The sequence below is a fragment of the Perna viridis genome, chromosome 14 (assembly GCF_037379345.1).
Source record: "Perna viridis isolate PV_CMFRI_1.1 ecotype Kerala chromosome 14, ASM3737934v1, whole genome shotgun sequence".
In the NCBI taxonomy this organism is placed as follows: Eukaryota; Metazoa; Mollusca; class Bivalvia; order Mytilida; family Mytilidae; genus Perna; species Perna viridis.
In genome coordinates this window covers 13,312,470-13,336,406 of record NC_142458.1, presented here as the reverse complement: position 1 = coordinate 13,336,406, position 23,937 = coordinate 13,312,470, and the positions used below count along the sequence as shown (strand labels likewise).

Here is a 23,937-nt window from a genome sequence, read left to right as displayed (position 1 = left end):
AACTTACACATACAAAAAGTCTAGTTATAACAACTGAGATCGACAGACATTCCATGTTTCAACTAGAATAACTATGGGCAAAGTTTACTTGGTGATACCCCTTGCTGATCTCACCAGAAACCACATAGGTAGCCATACAAGTCATTCAGATGGAAAAATGAAATTGGAGGGCACAATGACATCATGTGAAAATTTTTTTAACGTTTCATCAAATTAAATTCAAAAATTTAAGAGGAGATGAGGATTGGAACCCCCACCCGGTAAATAAAAAATGGGTGAAAGCTTCATCAATTCCATTCAGCGGCTTTAGAGGAGCTACGGATTAAAATAGTGGACGGGTGCACGGAAGGACGGACAGTATGATCAATATAGACCTCCAGCTTGAAAAGCGCGATTTCAGCAATGGAAACGAGTCACATTGTTGGTCTAATCAAAATAAAATGCATTTTACAAAGAAAGTTATTAATTCATCAAAATATTGCCCCGTGCAGGTCCGGGTATCAAAAGAATAGACCTGCAGCAGCGCTAAGCTTGTCGTAAAAGGCGACTAAATAGTGCTCAGAACCCTTAGCCGGGGGCTAGGGCGCTCTCTCCACAGAGCAACTGGGTTGTGTGCCCTAGGTGGTGGAAAGGGGTACCCCTGGCGTGTTACATGCTGGGGTTCTCAGGCTATTATACGGATAACCTGACCGCAAACCATAGTGGTGCACCGTGCTGGGAAAGATGCCAAGTTCCTCGCACGTTAAAGAACCCTGTTGAGGTATTCGATAAGAGTAGGACCACAGGAGGCTAAATTGCCCGACCCTACCCATCCCTCCCCTTTTCTAATGGCAATCAAAATTTGTCGACCCTATTATCCTTGTGTCCCATCCCATTTTTCATTTCATCATCATTTCATGTTAATTTTATCGTCCATTTCATGTTCATCGCCTGAATATAGCTGAAATGTAGCTGCTCAAGCGTTAAACCCCAACAATCAATCAATCAATCAATCATCTAAATATCGACATGATATATAGAGGCGACGCTCTTATTTTGAACTGTGGTGGAAAAGCAATGAATTTTGCAGGTATAATGTAAAACAAAATAGCAATGATGTATATATACGAAATGTATCTATATTTCGTATAAAAACACTTTTGTATCTATACCAAATGACTTAACGCAAATCGATGTGTTGCGTAAACGATTCTTTAAACAGACGATGATTATGATTTACCGACCATGTTTAGGACAAGCGATACTTAATAGCAAGCTTCACGGAAGCTCGACTTTACAAAAGACGATGATGACAATCTTATGAACAAAAATCAGGGTTCTACTTTGGAAAGAATAATAAAGAGAACAGAGATTCTAGCGGAAATTAAAATAATTTAAACCATTGTTGTGACTTCAACCTATTGTTCTAACAGTGGATTCTTTTTCACGAATCATAGACAACACTTTCCAAAAACAACTCAGTGAGTAGTTGTTCGATTTATCAGTACGCCACTAATTAGCATTAGTCCAAAAAGAACTAACGAAAAAGTTCAGTCATTTTATTAACGTTAACTTCTGAATGTACAAAATGTATATCCGCGAATCTAAGTTGGGTTTCCGCTAGTCCTTTCATCAGTTTATTTATTACGAATTTGCTTTTACACTTCGCTTGCTTCGTAGTGATGACTTGCGATTTCATTAAGACCATACATGGTACATGTATGTGCGTTGCAGCTATTGGTTGCGGAAGAGAACCGTTTAGATAGGATTTTTTTGTTACTTGGGCATCTATTGCATGTGCCCGAGGCATTTTTCTAGCGACCAGCGTGCTAGACTGAAATTAAAAAAAGAGAAGAATACAGTTTATCATTTTATAGTTGACTTAATCATAAAAAGGGTAAACAATGACTTTTTCGAGAGAAACGATAATATTTTTTTTAAATACGAAAAAAAAAAACTGCTACGAAAATGCCTGAACTATCTGTGTCCCACTTTTGCTTTTTAAAATCCAACTGCCATGGCAAAAAAAAAAAAAGAGGGGGGAAGCAAGAATGGTAGTTTCCCTTTATCAGGACTACTTCTAGACTTTGTGTATACTATTTCCATAAAATCTCTCGAATCGCTGTTAATGGACGAACAACCGGCCGATCACACTTATATCGTAATACATGTACTACGATATTTTCATATGAAAAGGGCACAATACACTCATCCGCAAATAAATACCTAACAAAAATAATAAGTTAAAATATGCATATAATGAAGAATAAGTCTTTGAAAAAGTCAGACGACAGGGAAAAAGTTTGAAACATAAAAGTAAAAAAACTCCACGATCTGACAATATAGTTTCATTCAAAGAGGTCATTAATGTGAACAGTTGATGATGCGGAGTTCCTATGGCATGGCCTGACCCAAGAGTCAGGTCGTCAACTCGACTTTTCAACCTGGTAGTTCGCAGCTACATACTATCCATGGGTGTACTTAAAGAATAATCGTGTTTATTCTTAATCTTAGCTCTTTAGCAGATAGATCAGCTACGTAATTTGTAGCATTCAATGATTCGCTTTCTGTGCTTTTTTTTACCAAGATCATCGTCAATATTTCTTAACAGTAGCTGCAGATGACGTACTGACTTTCGATACAAATCATTCATACATTTTAGCGCAATACTAGACTGAATCTCATTGTTAGGTCTATGTCAATTTAATTACTAATTCATATATATCCAGACACTGACAATGGTAAATGTGATTCAAAGTGCAGAAAAACCCAACGATATACATTATACGCCATATCCTTTCTGCATACAGATCTGTATTTTGGCGAAAACCATACAGACAATGGAACAAACTCTTGCAACATGATACAACTAAAAACCTAATGACAAACTAAGGCTGTTAATGTGCTTAAAATGTTTCTGAATAAAAAAAAATAGTGAATTTTGTGTCTTTTTGATGTGCATAAATAGTCTCCAGTCTAATATATAAAAACTGCTACATAAATGGTATGTCCTTAGTTCATGCATGTTACAAATAAGTTGTAGTATTAAAAAAGCAGACTACGCCTTCCTTACCGGCGCACCTGGTCAATGCTCCCAGTTTTTAGTGGAATCGAGGTTGCTCATTTACTTTTATCTCTTCGTACGTATTATTTTGGTTATTCCATGTTCTTTGTTGTGTTCATGTGTCTGTCTTTATCCTTTGAAAATTTTCTTTTAATTTCTGCTCAACTTTTTGTTCCCTTGCTTTCTAAGTATATATATTTTGTCCATACATAACTCGGTTAGGTTGTGTTCCAAATTATTTGTATAACAACATCAAGCTGTGATCGATGTGCAAAATAGAAGTTTAATGTACGTGGATTAAAAGCTAATTTGATATAATGTCACTTTGATAGATCTAAACTTTTTTAATATCAATAACATCGAAGTTTAAATAAAAATAGGTCATGATTTCACCTATGGTAGATTGCACCTAATACCTTAGAAATACGTATGCCTGTATAAGATGTCAGCATGAAACATCTGGATTTGATGTTACAATGGCAACCGTGACTTCCATCCGTTTTTTACATCATATTTAAAGACCCATTCAAATGTTTTTGCATTGTTTTATTTTTCTCCTCTGCAGACCTATTAAGTAGCAGTCTTTGTAAGAATCATGCAAATTCTGTAAAATGCCATACACCTCTTAAAAGGCTACATAAATTTATTTTTGTTACTAAATTGCTTTACAGATCTATAGATGAAATGTATAATTATCTATTCCAATCTGTCTACTCTTAGGAGATAATCCACACAATTTCTATTGTAGTTTAGGGTCATTTACAGAGTTATCTCCCTTAATTTTGAATTCTACAGTACATTCTAAATAATTTTTATCTCCTATAACACGGGTTATATCAAAAGCCACATGTTACTTTCTGTTTACTATGACATTTTAAACAAAATATCAAAAATAAAAATATGTAGGCTTTCCAACCACGAATCACACTTTGGATGATTCTTATGTGGAGCGCTACTTAACTATGTATTACTCCGTTGATTACCGTCCCTTTGAGACCCGACAGGGTAGACAAGGACGTTAAACCTCCTCAGTCAGTCATGAGATTAACCACTCTTCGGTTGATGTTCTCCGAAACAGGGTTAGAGTGGGGAAACGTTCTCGGACCCACGTGGGGTCTGGGGATTGACCAGAGCTTCAACACAGCAGACCAGCCGCTAGTAGGACACACTCTGCCCGGGTTCTTCGGAAGGGTGCAGGGCCCCGCCACCGAGATCCGTTTGTTTACCACAGTCTACTAAGAGAACTCACGAACAGAATACCCGTATAGGACGGCCGTGCAATATTTACAAGGAAAATAGTAGTCATGACCATAAAAATTACATGAGATTACTTAACGTCCGTGCGAGACCAGAAAGAGAAGTAAAGAATGTTAATCCCCCATACCCCATATGCTCATTCACGATATTTAAAACATCATATAATACCTCCTTCTAGGGGCCTTCCAGAGCTTGCTTAAAGGAGTGTGTTTACACCTGTTGGCGCCTTTTTTATTACCTCTGAAGGCATTGACTATATATTGCGTGTCACCATATCCGTTCTTTTTTCAGTTGGTGACAGTAAAAACATTTACGTTGTTTATTCATTGTATATTTGTTTTTGAATCTCAAGTTGGTGCAATAAATGTTTATCCAATGAAAGCGTTACTTCCTACAAGATCTTATTCAAATAAAATTTTAAAATCGTGGTAGGGTAGGTCCGATCCGTAAATTTTAATACGGGAGGCTGTTGCAGGCTTTTCAGTTTTGCCAAAATTTTCAACAAAAGGCCGGGGAGAAAATTCTGTCCTAAGTATATCTCCTTTGATCCACGATGTACTTGGGTCAAGTTGACGGTTTGTAGAGATTCCATATTGCACATGTAAGTTTGGAAAAAAAACATGTAAAAAAATTTAAAGTGCCTCCTGAATTAGAACTTCGCGGAGACATTTTAATTCTATTTTCGCAACATAAAAGCGAATTGCGTGTGGCTTAAGTAAAATCTCTTGTTAACTTGAGATTTACAAGAAGTAAAGTCAAATATAGCAAGAAAACGTGATTGATTTTTTATGTCCTGTCATAGATGATTAGATAATTTCAAAGAAGTTAGAAATCAAACCGTTTTACAGAAAGCGCGCTTGAATATTAAGGAGACGTATCAATGACACTTAATTTAAAGTTACTTCCGGTTAAGGTGATGCGAGCATACTGCCCGATTTTTGTTCAATTTAACTGGCTACAATGCTACCTGCTGACGCGGAAACACTTCAACGGGATGAAAACGTTTACATAACCTTCATAATTTTTTTTTAGAATGGCAATATCATTCTACCGGAAGTGCATCCCAGCGTGAGACATCTAAATGAGAGTAGAATATAGTAATAGAACGTATAACTGTATTTACGTCGACTTATATTTTAATAAGAGCAAGGTCTCTAACCTCTCCATAAATTGTACACTTGAAAATTTTTTATCTTCTTTGTAGGGAAAAAGTAGTATTATATGATGTAATATTTCTCTGCATTAGCAGGGGCGGATCCAGTATTAGATTTTACGGGGGCCCGTGGGGGGGGGAGGGGGTAAATGAATTAAATGCCGTGCAAAGCTTGGCAAAAATATTATTGGATGAAACTTGTGGTTTAAAATTGTGTTCTTACCGATTTAGTGTGTGTGTGTGTGGGGGGGGGGGTGGCGTACGCCCGGAACGCCAGTCCTTGGATCCGCGCCTGATTAGATTGACCAACCGCGTTTCTATTAGGACGAAATTAAGGTAAATCAAACTTAAAAAGGACTTATTGTATTGACAAAGTTTGCAATGATGACATTTTTAACAGATTTTGCAAGTTTTGAATTTGTTTTTATATTGAAAAAAGATATTTTATGAATAATAATACCGTACAGCATCCTCCCAAGTCAGGGTTTTAGGAGCAAAGGTGGACTCAAAACTCTGACTTGGGAGGATGGCCGCACAGCAACTGATTCACTACTTTTAACTCATCATCCTTTTATTGGGGAATGACTGGTGGCGTAATAGTAAGCGTTCTGGACTTAGACGGTTAGGCGGATGGTGCCTAAGGAAATGATTTCATACCCAATAAATGGACTTTGAATATTTAACCTGTCGGGTGTTGGAAGACAAACAGAAAACGCTTTAAACGTACTGGTGCATCAAGCTTAGGTTAAATGGAGTAGGAGTAACTTTTGTTTAATATTCAATTTTCAAATAAATATACCAAGATAAGTTTAAGAAGTTGTCCATCTCAACATTATTTTATGAAACTATCTACAATTTGAAACGACATGTTTGAGCATTATATATAAAAAAAATGTCAACTCACGAATACAATACTTCCAAAATGTTCACATACAGAATTGCATGTGCGAAACGATAAGATCCGCTTTCAAACTATAGTGACCGGCGGAGGGAAGCGATGCGATGCGCCGTATGCACTATTTACTTTAAAGCACAACTTAATTATTGTTGATGTGTATGAAGTAATTATTTCAAGTGCAGTAGAATCAATCATATGAATAATGAAATTACAATTAGATGTTGCACATCATGCACAAATTTGTCTCTATTCAAACATCACAGAAATTTGATAAAGTAATCATGGACGGATTTGATGGTTTCCCGAGTACATTGTATCGTTTATTTAGTTGTCTGATCGAAACGATACCACTGAACATAACATCAAGCGATGTCTTTGACTTTAATTTAACGTATAAAGTGATGCTTTTGAACAGTCAAGATTTGCATCCGCGGAGGTCATTATCTTATCCTTTTGCGTTATTAGGGCGACACGTTCACACCAAACACAAATACATTGTACGTTTCTTTTACACTAACCATGCGCGTGTCAAATTGCACGTTCTCTTTCAACATTACAGAAACATCAATCACCTGACAATTGCAAATGTTCTATAATGGCAGATTTCACTCAAAGAAGTCGTTGAGCATTTATGCTTAACTCAAAATGGTATATTAGATGGAAATAATTATATCCTTTCCACATGATAATTTAACGTGAAACTTTGCGAACAGGATGTCATATTTGGTACTGAACGTACATAAAATATTATGCTATCCTGTTGTTGTGGAGTTGATTTGACTTGCGTTTTCCAACTTGTGCATCTCTGTAAAGAAAGAAACAATACAATTACCGGTACTATTAACACTACTTGAAAAAAAAAAAACACAAACAAAAACGAAAAAAAACCCAAACAAAAACAAACAAACAAAAATAAACAACAGAACATGATAAAAAGCTAAAACAACAAAACAAAATAATTTTATAAAATCAATAATAAAACATTATGCATCCGATTTCCCTAATTCACCGGACGGGTCAAAATAATTTATTGTGGATTAAATATTTTTTTTTTGGATTAACATCAGTTGTATTAACTCCATTTTCTAATCGATCACTGTTGGATAATCGCATTTGATTGTTTGCCCCCCCCCCCACCTCCCGATCACTGTTGGATAATCGCATTTGGTTGTTTGCTCCCACCTCCCGATCACTGTTGGACGTTGGTCCCTTTTATCGATCACTGTTTGGCATTTGCCCTTTGTACATGTATCCATCACTAACATTTGCACCTTTTTTCGATCACTGATTGGTATTTGCTACCTTTACGATCGATCACTGTTGGATATTTGCGCTATTTTTGATCGCATTTGGTCGCTTACCCTCACATTTTTTATGACAATTCGGTATTTGCCACAACTATAGTTAAGTGCTATGTGCTAGAAGTTTGCTTTCTTTTGGACCAGAGTTCCTACGCTCTTAGTTCATCGTACAATTAGTACAACTACACAACTGAATAGTGAACTTAGAAATATCTTTAAATGGCGATGATGCACTCAGTCTTTATGCGTTTAAACCTTTGATTTAAGTTTTCCCTATGGGATTTCAGAAATCTAAAGCAGAATTATTGACAAAGGAAACGCGATGAATGCAATTTTCAGGATAGTTTATTTGCATACATTGTTCTCAGCACGTTTTAAAGGAAATTATGAGGTTTTATGAGTACCTTTTCAGCACCATTGTCGTCTTTTAGAACAAAACAAAGAAAATCGCTATGGAGTCTACGCAACTTCCGGAATTAAAACAAAAACTAGCTATAGGAGGAGGCATGTTTAAGTTATTGCGGAACGGACTATTGTATTCTAGAGTGCAACTTTTCTTTTAAAATGGCATAATTATGTGTTAAAGTACATATGTGCATGTAATATACTAGTATATGAATGGGTTTAGTATGGTAATAATTATCTGGAACGCACATTATTTCCCTAATACCTGTTAAGTATCCCTTTGGCCTCGAAGGCAATAATATATAGTACCAAGTGACACTAATATTTTTATACCTTTCCATCAAATATAACTTACCCGCCATCACGATTATGCCGCAGGTGATTCCCAGAATTATAAATAGCAGAATCCCCCAGAATGCTAGTTTAGAACTGTCTGTGTCTTCCGTGGTCTTTGAATTATGGCCTATGAATACTGTCGTATAAAGATCTGTCCGTCCATATGGGTGATGTGCATCATCAGTTTGCTGCCGGAGAACTTGTGCTACTAAATCACGGAATTTGAAGTCTTTTGGAACGTTGTCGTCTGGCTCAAAGGCAGGATTAATGAACTCTTGTGATGACTAAAAGAAGACGAAAAAAAACTATGATATCAGTCTTTTACCCCAGTCATGCTGCTTATTTGGAAATAATGTACCAAACCACAGCGATGGAAAATGCGTTTCGACAAGACAAGTAGGACAAAAAAAAATCGGAATTTCCTTCTCAACGTCGGATTTGAAATTAAAAAAAGTCGTAAATGCATAATGATAATAAATAATAAATGCGCTGTTTTCGCAAGAGTCTGGAATATCATACAATTAATTCGCATAATAGTTGAAAGTACCCCGCCCCCATTTTTCTTTCCCGTTGTCAGTTCATTTCTATCTCATAATCTACGAACTGCGTTTCATTTTAAGAAAACAGAAATGCTTTTTTCTTTGTTATAAGTATAATTATTTTTACTTAGTAGCAGTTAATATTCAGAAAAAAACTTAAAAATTCATACCACAATAAAAAATTCTTTGTCCTCCATGTCCACTCATCGCCACAAAATTTAGTAAAACAAATTGAACGTTTCGGGTGAAATAATAAAAATGTAACTCGCAATCCGTTACCATAACACTTGAAGCATATTCATGGTTCAGTGAAAAACGAGGACAAAAAGAAGATCTTTTGTTCTTGCTAAAAAGAAGCAACAGCTTTCAAATTTAGTTCGCTGCGATCAATAATGCATTAATATCAAAGGGTGTTTGCTTTTATCAACGCATCAAAAAATGAAAGTTAATTTGGACCTGTGATCGAAGCGCGTGACTTTTAAACATTATAATATCCGGAAAAAATAACGGGTCACCAGGTGTTACAAATTAATCCAGGCTTTAAAAAGTGAAACATACGGATAATTTGATAAAAAGTGTCATCTTCCGTTTTATAATACATGTTTTGTGCCAGACGGTAAAATCATCAGTAACATTAAATAGAAGAATTTGATAAGATTATACCGGTAATATATTGGCAAAAACGTGTGTTGTACCAGCAAATAATGTAAAAGTGTGTGTGTGTGTGTGGGGGGGGGAACATTAGGGCAAAAATGAATAAAATACATCCTGGAACACTCTGGAACCCCACCCCTTTTCCAAAACCCCTGGATTAGCCCTAGTATACGGAACACTTTTGACCCCCGGCCCTTTCCAAAATCTCTGGATCAGCCCCAGTATATGGAACACTTTGGCCCCCCCTTTTAAAATCTCCTGATCAGTCCTAGTATACCGGTTTTTATCAAGTTTATTAAAAACTTGGTTAGTTAAAATAATCACCGTAAAACTTGTGTTCTATAAATTGTTTTACTGTACTTTTAAAGGTATACCCTCTGTGTTGCCTTCATGGCTTTTTTACTGGTTTAAAAAAAAAACTTTACATACTTGAGTCATATATTAAAGTCTCTAGTTAAATATTACGCTATACTTAAGTAAAGTATATGTGGTGCAACGAAAGCTAAATCTATACCTTATTGAACGCTTTATATGGAAACAAATCATATCATTAAAATAAAGAGCCCCCTTTATAGTATTTTCTTTCATCTCTTTGAATTATGCAATTTATTTCTATTATTCAAGCACCGAACCTCCTTGGGCAAAAATCTCTTTTATAGATCCTTAAGATCTCAATAAAAACTTTCTTCCATTAATCTTGGAACTTTATTAACAAGGGGAGTTCTTCCACCGAATTTCAATCAAGCAATTTGAAATCGTTTGATAAGTAAAGAGAAAGGAATCAGAATTTCCATTTAGAAAGCATTGATTTCAGGGAGTTAAATTGAAGTGATTAAGCTTCGGGGATACTACTTGAAAGAAATGTTATATTATTGTAAAATATTTAAGCATACAATCTGATGATACACAATTCTTTAAAGAAATAAATCTTAGGATAAATGTTCCTGAACGTAGTCAAGGGAGAAAACAGCATGCAAGCGTTGATAGGATAACCAGACTCACACGACGGAGAGGATTCAAAACCCACTAAAACAAACACTTAAGGGAATACGAAGTACTGTCACGTGTTACAGATGATTTTGCCAGCAGATTCCGTTTCGCATCTGTTATAATACTAAAGAAAATGGGGGGGGGGTTACTATGATAAAATAGTAAGAATACAGAGCAAAAACAAATATACAAAACAAAACAGTTATAAAATAGTAGATTCAAGTTTGTACTTCCTATTTACAATATTATGAAATTCTAGCGCATCTATCTGCATCTTGACACTAAAACTGACATGTTGTTAACAAATGAGTTTATTCAGACTATGAGATTAATACTCTATTTATTATTCAAAAACATCAAATGAAGAAGTCGTGTGAACTTTGCATTTTAATTAGAACAAACTTTTCTATAACGGTAATGTGCAAGTATAATCTTATTCGTGGAAATCTCGATAACAAAAAAGAAAGATGCATTATATTTTTGCTTTCGAATTAATTTTTAAATATTCAAATCCATAAACAAGATTAAAATCTGATAAAAGCAAGTTCTAGACATTATTGAGAGCTAGCGAGGCGTGTAGGGACACGCGCCACAAGTAAATCATTGTTGGTTTTATAAATAGGAACTGACTGGTGAAAAGAATTTAAGTAAGATGAATGCATATTATAAATTGATGGTTTTGAAGTCTACGAAAACTAAGTACATTTTGAACATCAAAGGTTCCGTGTATTCTAAATATATGCTTCCAATCGATTCATTCATAAGTACATTACATTAGTACCAGTCTATCTAAGATTCGGGCACTACTAATTGTAGAGGTAATTGCACAGTGCAGAAAAATCCACAATACAAACGATGCCATTTGGTCTACATATGTTATAGCTTTATAAAACTATAGTCCCTTTTGCATACAGATCTGCTGTGGCCCTTTCCACTCGAAATTATTCAGCATAAACAAAGAATATTAAAATAAGCAAAATATTCTTTAGACTCGACCGACCAGAAAACTAAAGTATATCTCCTTTCATTCCGTATTCCATCTTCAATTCTTTTTGTTTTTGTTTTTTGTTTGTTTTGCTTGTTTGTTTGTTTGTTTTTTTGCTAAAATATATAAATAATTTAATTTCAGATGTAAACACGCTTTCTGATAGGAAAAAAGTTGTCCATCATCACATAGACCAATTTTGTTATGTGACGGTAACGTCATCAACATTTTTTGATGATTTACTCTTTCTAACTTTGATACTGAAATTAAGTTATAAGGAATGACTGTGATATTTTTCCGGTCTATTTGAGATAATCACGATGCCCACTTGAAAAATAACCTGCTAAGCAGGTTATTTAGTATGCCACAACGTGATTGAAGTTATTTCTTCATAGACCGAAAAAATATAACAGACATTCCTTGAATAAATTCGCCAACCTCTTAGATGTTTTTTGCTAATGTATGTATCTATTTACAATCACCAATACGGAAGATGTAAGCGCTAAAAATAGTTGTAGATCTGAACAAAAACTTAAGTAGCTCTTTTTGTAAGAATCATGCAAAATCTGAAAAATGTGATACACCCTCAAAAAGGCTACATATTTTTATTTTTGCAATTAGGTTGTTTTATGGGTCTATACTATGAAATGTGTAATTATTCTATTCATTCAAATCTGTCTGCTCTTAGGAGACAATCCATATTGAAAATCCAGTAGATTCTATTGTATTTGAGCGGCATTTATAGAGTTATCTCCCTTAATTTTGAAATCTACAGTGCATTCTATATAATTTTTATAGTTTTTATCTCCTAAGAGCACGGGTTATATGAAAAACCACGTGTTAATTTTTGTTTACTATGACATTTCAAACAAAATATCAAATATAAACATACGTAGGCTTTTTACCCATGAATCACATTTTGAATGATTCTTAGCTGGAGTGCTACTTAAAACCAATCTAATCTAAATACTTGCATTTTCTCGAACAATGATATCCATGAATTAAAAAAATATGGTAACTCCCGACAAACAAATTTTACGCTTGAAACAATGACTTCAGAAGAGTGATGTTATGAAATATTAAAACCTTTTCTAAGATGTTCCATCATTTTTTGGTAGGTCTATGCTTTGAGCGAATATTGATTAAAAACATGCAATATTTTGCTATTCCCATATCGAATCAATAGAATTCCAAATGTAATTATTTGTATTTAATGAAACATTAATGAAGGAAATATTACGCATTGTCTGCTTCTTGCATTAAACAAAATTAGATATTAGGATCCTTAATGGTAAATCATTACTACCAAATCTGAATTAAATAGGAGTTAATAATTAAAGCAAAGACAAGAAAATACAAAACAACATCAACAAAACAAAACATTAACAATCAACAATAAAAATTCCCAACTGTTCCCCAAAGTTTAAAAAAAAAACATAAAAGAGGACGAGAAAACAAAAAAAAAAAAAAAAAAAAAAAACAATGTCAAACGAAAGCATTACGTGACAACAAAGCCGTTTGACAGAGCAATGTATCTGTAAATTGCTCATTGGCTCATAATAATAATTCCTGCATGACAAATTTGATCTAAACTCCATAATACTTTTTCTCTGTGACATGTTTCAATCACAGCCACATTCCTAAGCACATTAATTAACAGTGGTGGATCCATCAAGGAGCGGGGGCCTCCAGTAATTGGAAGCCTCCCCTTTCTATACGATTTTTTTCAATCTTGGTCAAAGGGTAAAGGAGCATATTATATCCTGGAATCTCATTTTATTTACTTCCAGACCGAACCCCATTTTCTGAGTCCGCGTCTGGGTCGAACCCCCTTTTCCGAATCTGCGCCTGGTCCTCACTTAAATATCCATCAATTATCCACTAATACAACAGTTAAATAATGTGATATTCAACTATAATTAGATGACATAGATCTAAGTTGTGTTCAAAAATTAATATTCCGTTCTTGTACACATAAACAATCGATAATTCAGGCCGACGATACTATTGTGACGCACTGCAAGATGATGCTGTTAACCAAAGAGTAATCAAGGGAGCCAAGACTCTAGCGGAAATCAAAAGAATGTAATCCAAGGACAAAGACCTGACATGAAAAACAGACATACACAACAAAGAACATAAAATAACCAAAACGATACATACAAAGTAACAGAAGCAAATGAGCAACTCGGACTCCACTAAAAACTGGAAGCATGGACCAGGTGCACCGGTAGGGTAAGCGTCCTCAGCTTTTCTAGAAACACCCGCCGAGTTGCTCATAAAAAGTTAAGTCCAGGGTAGACAAAAGAGGAAAGGAAAACTAAGACACATTGAACAAGTCAGTATTCATGATGCAGATGGATAAACCGCGAGTTCTTGATGTTGACCAAAACTTCGAAATATTCTGCATTGGTCGGGTTTATTTAACACTGGCGGATCCAGCGTGGGGAGGGAGGCAGGGTGTTGGCACCCTCTTTTTTATTGGAAAATTAACCATTTTCATGTGTAAAGTTGAAAAAAAATGACAAAGAATATTCTAGCACCCCACTTTTTTTCCGTGGAACCCGGCTGGAACCCTCTTCAAAGTGTCTTGATATGCCACTGTTAAAGTCAACATACATGTACATGTATATTATTACAAGGTTATCCGAATAGTATTCCTTCCTTTCCACAATCTTCGCAGCCAAAGAAGATAATAGAGAGTGTATTTATGGAAAATGTTTGCTCACGTTTTATAGCACAGTCGACATAAGCATAACAGTGGCGGACCAAACAATTTTGAAAGGGGGAGATTTCAAATCAATTATCAAATTGCTTATTTTCTATCAAATTAATTAGCTTCGCATGGAAGGGGCAGATCCAGAAAAAAAAGTGTTGGATAGAGAGATTCTAACCCAGATTCTGCTGAGGTTTATTTTTGCTTTACATTTATGTATAAACTTGCTTGAAACGTAAAATCATAAGCGTACAGTCAGAATACTATAAACTGGGAACTATGCTTATCTGGGCCCCACTGTTGCACATTTGTTCTACATTGTATTACGATGGAAATTCTCGTACCGATCTCATGTGGCAAGCACGGTCTGATCGAATACTATCGTTCTGCAGTGCACAAAATCCGCCAATGGACATATATATTTTTAACGTTAAATACATGAACCAACGTAATTCCAATTGCAACTTATTATCAAAGCAAACATACAGATAACAAGAATCAGCTGTAAACATATGTTAGCCCTTTGACCGATTTAACAATCAGCTGCATGCCAAAAACAAATATTTTTATAATGAAGAAAACTTACATCTTGTGTTCTGCGCTTGAAATGAGGAAAGTGAAGACGATAGCTTCTTTTAGAATGCAAATCTCCATCCGAATGAGCATGTCGAACTCGTTGAGGTTCGGGTGTACCTGTTAAATCGTGTGTTGGCTCCGAAAAATTATTCTTTAGAATACCCCTCCTTGGTAGTGGAGTCAAAGGCACTTCGACTTCTGCAGATTCTTTTTCATTACATTTCCCATAAGGCTTTGCAATACAAAGTTCCGGTGTTCCATGTTGAGCTGTCCCTTGGTCGAATGTATACTTCCGGGAAAATATTGGTAATATTTTATGTTCGTGTTTTGTGATAATAAAATTTCCGCCATTATGGCTGCTATATTTGTGGTTGTCTTCCAAACTTGAATCCGATTCATGTTTAGAAATGGTCTGTATTCGGTCCTCGACATAGGGATCATTCATTTCTACTCATCCCTTCCGGATCCGGCATTTCTGAAATATACACACATGATATGTCCTCATTACTTGAAACAATTCTCCTCACTACCTGTATTTGATCGCCAGCCCCGTGCAGGTCCGGGTGTCAAAAGAATAGGCCGGCAGCAGCGCTAAGCTTGTCGTAAAAGGGGACTAAATAGTGCTCAGGAACCTAGCCGGGGGCTAGGCGGTCTGCCCACAGAGCAACTGGGATGTGTGTTCGCCTGAATATAGCTGAAATATTGCTGCTCGGGCGTTAAACCCCAACAATCAAACAATCATGTATTTGATCGTCAAATTTGACATGACTTGTTATATTCATTCGTTAGTTTGCTCATTATTTCAATTTAAAATTTACCGAGATTTTAATACGCATTATTCAAAGAGTTGGTTTCATACAAACAATACAGGACTTTCTTGCTTCACTGAACAAGTACAATAATGAACATTTTCAAAAACGCGATAAAAGTTTAAAAAACATTTATTCTGTATTGGAGAGCTACTAACCGCCCCCCCCCCCAAAAAAAAAAAAAAGAAAAAAAGAAAAAAGAAAATCACAAAGTTTCGGTCACGCTAATTAAATTCTTGACGGCCGATGTTTCAGTAGACATAAATGATATTTCAGTACCCTGTCAGTGCACTTAGTCGGCATTTTCAGTTTTTGGTGGAATCAAGTCTGTGTTTACTTTTAATTTACATTATGCATTATGTGGCACTCGAATCATCCATAGAAAGTTTTCATGACATAGTCTTTATGTTCGAATTTTTAAAGTAGTTCAGTAATCCTGGTTTTTCGTGACCATAAACACCATCATTATTAAGGTTAAAAACGACACGTTTTATTAAAAAAAAGACCGGCAAGAGATTATCGCGACATCGAGTGCAAATGGTAATTCATTTCTTTATATTTCCTGTTAATAAAAATACGAAAAAGAAATGCATGTTTGAAATCAATCAGTGAATAGAACGGAAGAAGAAACTTCCGTGTTCGCGTGTTTTTTTTTTTTAAAAAAGACTTACCTGAATTTATTACAGCCCCGTATGATAAACTGATCTAAAAGAACACAACTAATCAGATCCACCTAGAACCAATAATTCGAACTCAACCGGAAACACATGGACTGAAAAACAAACAAATCGATATCTGTCAGTTCGGATTACCTGTTGCAACGTCTTTCATAGCTAGATCATTACGAGTTAAATCAGAAAGGAAACGGTATTTGCACACGCTACTCATCTAAGCAGTTAGAAAACATGATCAGACATTTCTATAATACTATTGGCATCTTGGCCTGAAGAACGAATACTGGATGCTGATCAGTAAAGCTTGATTGGAATGGATTGTACAGTCTAGTGATACTTATCTTTTGAAGAAAGGCTTGGACAGAAATTAATAGGTTTGAATATAGATGGGGTAAATTGATACGGAAGTCGTTTACTTAATTTGTTTTTCAGCTTAGCTGACCATGTAAATGTTTCAGTAGAATTGTTACAGAATTTATTTTTACAGAATCGTAGAGACTAATTCGAATTGTCATTATGCAACGAGTTGGTTTTTACTAATGTCCCAACGAGTGTGAATATCCAGGGACAGGTCCAGATTTCAGGTAATTGGGAGGGGCGAAAATAAAATTAAAGACTAAAAGAAGCGAGATCGGAACAAAAACATATTTTTTTTGGGGTGGGGTGGGACTCCATGAATATTTTAAATATTTGAAAATTAATGAAAGACAAAATAAAATCCAAATTTTAGGGTAGGGGATGGGTGTATTCTTCGAGTCCGCCCCTTATGAATTTGCGCCTGATATACAACTGATTCAAGTTTTTATGGGGGGCACTTTGGTAATTTGAAAAAAAAAGAAAATAGCATTAATATCAGAAACTTTTGTGTAAACTAGTTCTCCCCGATCATCTCGAATTGAAAACTTAAGTATTCTCGTGGGTTGGCAATTTCAGATAGATCGTGTCTTTTAATCCGCGGGAAAAATATACCAAGGTATAAAAAGTAAGGTAGTCCGGAAGGAGAAATAATTTTAAAAGCTTGAATAAATAGACCGAGGTTACCAAAACGTCCAATTAAAAAAGGACGAATGTGTTGAAACACAACAAATGCAAATAGTAAATACTTTCAGAGATCAATGAAAGGTCTTCAAAAAGTGCAAGTTTCTGTTAGCTTAATTTGAATGTCAGATAGCTCTCGCAAAACTTTTTACAAATTGCGATGCGACATGATGTATTACCATTCAAAATTATCACTGATCTGAGAGGAATTGCGTCTTATCAGTATACATAAATAGGTAAGTGCTATAAAACCAGTTAACATCGATCTAAGTTTAAATTAATATAATTCATGTGGCACCAAACACCCTTCAAAATTTTAACAAAATAGAATAGTCCCTCTGGAAGGAAGTGCGCCTGCAATGTACATGTACCTGTGGGACTGATGTACGCAGAACACTGCTTTTCAGTCCCATTCTCACATTGCAGGGTGAGTGAAAAAGGGGGGGGGACAAAACCTGCAGAAGGAAATTATCTGATTTGCTTCGGACACACACAAAAAAAAAAAAAAAAAAAAAATTAAAAAAATTGATGAGATGAGATAATTGATTAATTATCCTTTAATTCATTATTTTGTTTGCCTCGATGGCTTTATTGCTTGATTGACCTATATTATGTTTTTGAATTACATAAACAATGTGACATGAACATTTTATTTGTAACGCGCAGTGTTGTTGCGTACTAGTATATTCAACACGAAGAGAAAACTCTGGATCGAATACTAGTGCTCAGATAACGTGCTTGAATGAAACATTATTTGTTTTAACTGGTCGTATGTATAGATTGATTGATTGTTGTCTGTTTGACATCTAGCCGCAAAATATTCCATTCTTAATCAGGATGAGAAAAACGAATGATAATCAATAAGAAATACAGTAAAACCAACCTTAACCAAACCCTTTCGGACTGATAATTTTGTTCGATAAATCCTGGTGTTTGGTTTACACAGCTTCCGAATGTATTAAAAGTGAAATTAAAGGCTTTCAGTAGTGTCTTGATTAAATTATCTAACGGTTTGACAAGGGTTCGGTTTAAGGAGGAAGACCTAGGGTAAGGGTCATAACTCTTGAAATCAGTTATATATTTGCATAACATCCAATTACACTAAAGCCTATCAAGCTTTCCCTTGAAACAGAATGAAATCAGTCCAAGTTACTTTGACGAATACATAAGATTGATGTAAAGTGCTGAATATAAACGTTCCAATAATTTGTAAGAGTTGTGTCCCTTACCCTAGATCTACCACCTTAAGTAGGTTTCACTGTGTAAAATGAACTTATAAAGGAATAGGTAACATGGAAAATAAAATTTGTGACTGCCAACTTAACATTATGAGAAATAGGTATAGGGGCGTCTAATTTTGTCACCTGTAGCGCCCACAAGGCGCGAACTCTGAAAGAGAACTACTGATGGATCTTTACATGTAACATGCAGGAAACGTGGCATTCATAACACACACATTGATCTACTATGGTCCGTGGTCACGTAATCCACTTGTGACCTGACTATCCCAAAAAACGGGAACTCACCTGGCGCAGAAACGGCTATGTGGGCTCAGCATCTGACGCGAGCTCCAGAGTACTTAGTATATCAGACCATTTTAAAATGTTTACCATTTAGCTCTCGCCCCGTGCAGGTCCGGGTGTCAAAAGAATAGGCCTGCAGCAGCGCTAAGCTTGTCGTAAAAGGCGACTATATAGTGCTCAGGAACATAGCCGGGGGCTAGGCGGTTTGCCAACAGAGCAACTGGGATGTGTGCCCCAGGTGGTGGAATGGGGTACCCCTGGCGTGTTACATGCTGGTGTTGTCAGGCTATAATACGGAAAACCTGACCGCAAACCATAGTGGTGCACCGAGTTGGGAAAAATGCCATGTTCCTCGCACGTTAAAGAACACTTCTGTGGTATTCGATAGGAGTAGGAACCTTTGCCACTGAAGGCTAAATTGCCCGACCCTACCCATCCCCCCTTGTTCTAGTGGCAATCAACATTTGTCGACCCTATTATCCTTCCATCATCATTCATGTTCATTTTATCATCCATTTCATGTTCATCGCCTGAATATAGCTGAAATATTGCTGCTCGGGCGTTAAACCCCAACAATCAATCAACCATTTAGCTCCTTCCGCGAACTTGTAAAGTGTCAAGGGCTTGTTTTTGTATGTACATTGAATATATTTTGTCTATGCATCGCTGTTGTTGTAGAACTAGTTCAAACATAAAGTTGTATTTTTAAATATTTTAGCAACCTCACTTGTGCGCGACTTGTGTTCATGTATCATATGTTTATCATGCCCATTATTATTTAATTTAAGTCTGATTTCTTGGTTTTCAGGTAGGTTTTCATGAATAACAACGACGTAGACATTTGTTTTTAACCTTTTAACTAAGCTAAATGTAATGAGGGTGAATTAACATTTTTCGTAGCCAGAAACGAAAAATATATGGTAATTTTTTTCTCTTTTTATTTTCTGGAGGTGCTTTTTTGAAATGGCGATAAAATGGGCAAAGAGAAAGTGCGAAAGAGACGACTAAGAACCGGAAATCAATAAGTTATCTTTGAACGGCCTAAAATGTACTCCAAAGCTATGTTTTTCACTAAAAGCGGATCAATGAAAGTTTATAAGGTTTTGTAAAGTATGTTCTATTTGTCTGATTTATTTGTAAAGAAACATGAGCTCAGTATGTTTATTAATTGAATATCGATGTATATTCCCTCTTTAATAACTAAGCGCATGAGAGCATGGAACTCATTACGATTCTTATAATCTGGAACAGCAGAAAGCAAATATACTTCATCAATCTCCTGTCTTCAGGGTATATCCCCATTTTAAAGCTTTAACACATCTGCTACACCCTGTACTTAACCCTGTCTCCTTATGTAAATTAGTAGTGTACTCAGTAAACCGCCTGGTGAATTGTAATGAGTATTTGCAACAGCGTTTATGAATTAGCGTTAAATGAATAAATTCAGTAAAGAAAAAAAAAAACAAAAACAAAAACAAAAACAAACAAACAAACAAGCAAAGAAGAACAAAAAACATTGTTTTTAATGTACCATTTTTTTAAAAAGTTATGCCCCGTTATTGTGAACATGCCTTTAGAAGTTTTCTACATTACTCTTTAATGTATCTTTTGCAATTTTCAAAACTTACTACTTAGGGTCATGCGACATTTATTTGCCATATTTCAATGGCGTTTTTATAAACAATTCGAAAGTTGCTAAATTTTGACCCTTCCCCACCACTTTTCAAAGTTTTTTGGAAAAAAAATCTGAAATACAAATAACTAGTATTTTTTAAATGCAAAATTAAATCATCTTTCTAATTATATTAAATTGAGAAAAAAAAATCAAGCCAATGGCCACTCCATGGTCTACACTTCATGACAAATTGTCTCCCTAAAAAGAACGGCTCTTTTGATGTCATAAACATTTATTGTATTATGCTGGATGATTTACACACTTTATCTATTGTTATACTCATACAATGTAAGAGGTTGGAATTCCGAGTACCATATTGCATTACGCTCGTTCCGACTTTCTTTGAAATCGGAAGAATTACAGTAGACTATTTACCATTTAAAACGTTTTATACAGTTTCTTTATCATAACACTTGAGAATGTGACTAAGCTGAAGAAAAACAAATGACCTACCTGATGAGAAAATCCAGCAACCCTGGAAATCCTTTGTAAAAGCAGTTAAAATGAACTTCATATTTTGGTTTTTATCATTTTGAGTGTGTAATTGCGGTTGATAAAATTACGGATTTTAAAATTCAAAATTACCAACGAATTGCCTTTATCAACTTTAAGTACGTTTTGTCAAAAATATATTGTATTCCGTAAAATTAGTGACCTAATTCAAAATGGCTGGTCATTTTGACAATTGTCTTCATTACAAATGTTTCTAGGTATTTAACAAATATTTAGGATTTTTATCGCTCGATTTCCGGTAGGTTAAACTTCTTTAATGTAAATATTTTAAAACACATGTTTAGCTAATTCACATTTGCGGTGGCTTTCAACATGTCAGATGCCAGCGTTTAGGATGGCACCAAATCAGAAAATAGCTTGGCAGACAATCCCTAGCATTGCTGAAGTACTATTTTTACAGATAATCTAAATAATGTGAGTAAAGCCATCCTCGTTTTATTAGAGTCCCCTTTTGTGGTACTACACATGTATTGATTGTATTTAAGTAACGGTCTTTAAAAAGTCAGGCAGTAGAAGATTATGTCAAAAACCCATTAAACTCACTTTTAATTTTATTCAGAAACAGTTACAGACCACATAGCCAGACTGGGTCTGAGTTTGCCATTAAGTCGAAGCACGTTTGAGATAAAAAAAAATTATGGATTTTTGTTTATTTTTAAAAAAATGTGTATTTAACAATATCAACTCTTTGCAAGATGTTTCGTTTTTTATTTCAGTTTCCTCAAATACAGAGTAAACTATTGTTACATACAATATAGCATATGTAGATTGGTGGGATTTCTATCCCATTAATCACCTCTACCATCGCCGTGTCTGAATTTTATATGGATTGGTATTTAAGAAAGCAGCCAATAACAAAACTTTTGACATATTTTAGAAACATAGTTTTGTTCAAGATTGTCACGTTTCAAAGTGTTGATCAATAAATGTAAGAAGCATTGTCAACGGACACTTAATATTGAATAATTAATGGTTTACATCATTAGTGATTTGTATGTGAAACTAACATTAACTTTTATTAATGTCTTTATAACGATACAAATTTTCCGCCAATTGCAAACTTCTTTTCAATTAATTTTCAACTTAAGTTTGTTTTGCACAAAGCAACTATTTTTGTTCTTGAGTAACTGATGCAACTTACAACGGTTTTCATTAGTCGTTGTTATGACTGTAAAACCTTGCTTCAGTAGTTAACTAAAAAAAACTTCTTTTTTGCTTATGACATTACTTTGATCTTGTATCAATGTTATACAATCATTAATTTTTTTGCGGTACTAAAATTTGATAATATATATGCTCACTAAACCCCCCCCCCCCAAAAAAAAAAAAAAACAACAAAAAAACAAAAACTCAAACAAACAAACAAACAAAAAAACAAAAAAAAAAACAACAAAAAAATGAAAAAAAACAAAAAAAAAAACATCATAAAGCAGAACAAAACACACAAACAAACATGCATGCAAAAAAAAAAAAACACCAAAAATCAAATTTAACTAGAACAAAAACAAACAAAACAAAACATAAAACAAGCAAACAAATAAAAACACCAACCTGTCATGTTAGCACTAATTTAGAACTGGTATTGTAGCCTTCCACACCATGCATCAGTTATTTAAAATTCCAAAAAGCAAGTAGGCATAATGTTGCGTTGGCATTTAGTCCTTCCTATTTGTTAAACAATGTCTGATATGTTATGTTATAAGATTATAGAATAGATAGATCGATTGACTTCCGGCAATGTCTGACTCGGTAACTAGGTTAAGAACGTTATGCGATGAAATGCATAACTACTTGGAACACCTGAATCTGTAGCCTTTAAATGTATTTTGTCTATGTTTTTTTAAATTTTCAACAATTATATCCTTTTATCCTACAACTAAGCTTTCTTATATACAAATAAAGGGTATCGAATAACACAAAGATTTATTCCTCCACTTCATAATATCGTCTCCTGGTTACCTTCTCAGTTAAAAAAGGGAAACAGATAACATATTTAAAGGTGCCCTCGACGCCCGCCGCGCTCCAAAATTGCTGAAAAAATGAACTATTTTGGACAAATTTCGCATGTTTTATGTACAAAATGTAATTGCAGTATACAAACAATACACGAACTTCGCCGAAAATATCAATATATTAATTTGCACTCGCTTCTAAATAGCCAGATTAACTCAGGGAACCCTTGCGACCTGACTGTTCTTAAAGCTCGTCAAAGAGTAATCAAGGGAACCAAGGTTATAGCGGTAATCAAAAGAATGTAATCCAGGGACAAAGACCAGACATGGAAAACAGACATACACAACAACTCGGACTCCACTAAAAACTGGTAGCATGGACCAGGTGCACCGGTAGGGTAAACACATGCCGAGTTGCTCATAATAAGTCAAATCCGGTGTAGACAAACGAGGAAAGGAAAACTATGACCCGTTGAATAAATCAGTTTTCATGGTGCTGATGGATACACCATAACGATCGAAGAGTTCATGATGGCGACCATAAAACGTCTGTAGTGATGACTTCAATCTTGTAGCAACATAACCCTGTTCCAGAAGCCTATTTCTAGCGCGATACAAAACGCCTGCGTAGTTTCGGCAAGCTCTGGCATAACGTATGAGTTGTGATATGAACACTCCATACGCAGGAGCCGAAGGAATGTTGCCACAGATGATAAGAAAGTTGACAATTCTGAATGAAAAGTCATCACGTTTGTCGTAAAGTTTGGTCAATAGTTTTCCTTTACCATCGATGTCTAAGTGTATGTCAAGATATGAGGCTGACTTCACAGTGTCTGTAGTATCCTTTATCTCAAGTTCTTTTGGGTAGATGCGATGTATCAAATCCCCGAAATTAGGATT

General features: G+C 35.2%; 1 protein-coding gene across 5 annotated transcripts in view; it reads right to left on the bottom strand.

Annotated features, from left to right (window-relative positions):
* Nucleotides 1–6,500: 6,500 nt before the first annotated feature.
* LOC148598277 (uncharacterized) overlaps nt 6,501–23,937 on the bottom strand; it is a 30,482-nt gene continuing 13,045 nt past the window's right edge. For 2 of the 5 annotated variants that reach the window (XM_088561577.1, XM_088561575.1), the window contains 4 exons: nt 16,334–16,434; nt 14,864–15,328; nt 8,413–8,677; nt 6,501–7,156 (listed from right to left, as the gene is read on the bottom strand). In XM_088561577.1, the coding sequence (XP_088417703.1) occupies nt 7,104–7,156; nt 8,413–8,677; nt 14,864–15,298 (753 nt within the window). In that variant the 5' untranslated portion in view covers nt 15,299–15,328; nt 16,334–16,434 and the 3' untranslated portion in view covers nt 6,501–7,103. Of the gene's footprint in view, nt 7,157–8,412; nt 8,678–9,102; nt 9,432–14,863; nt 15,329–16,333; nt 16,435–16,474; nt 16,613–22,636; nt 22,768–23,937 lie in introns of those variants that run through there. The other 3 variants (XM_088561578.1, XM_088561579.1, XM_088561580.1) reach the window with 3 other exon arrangements.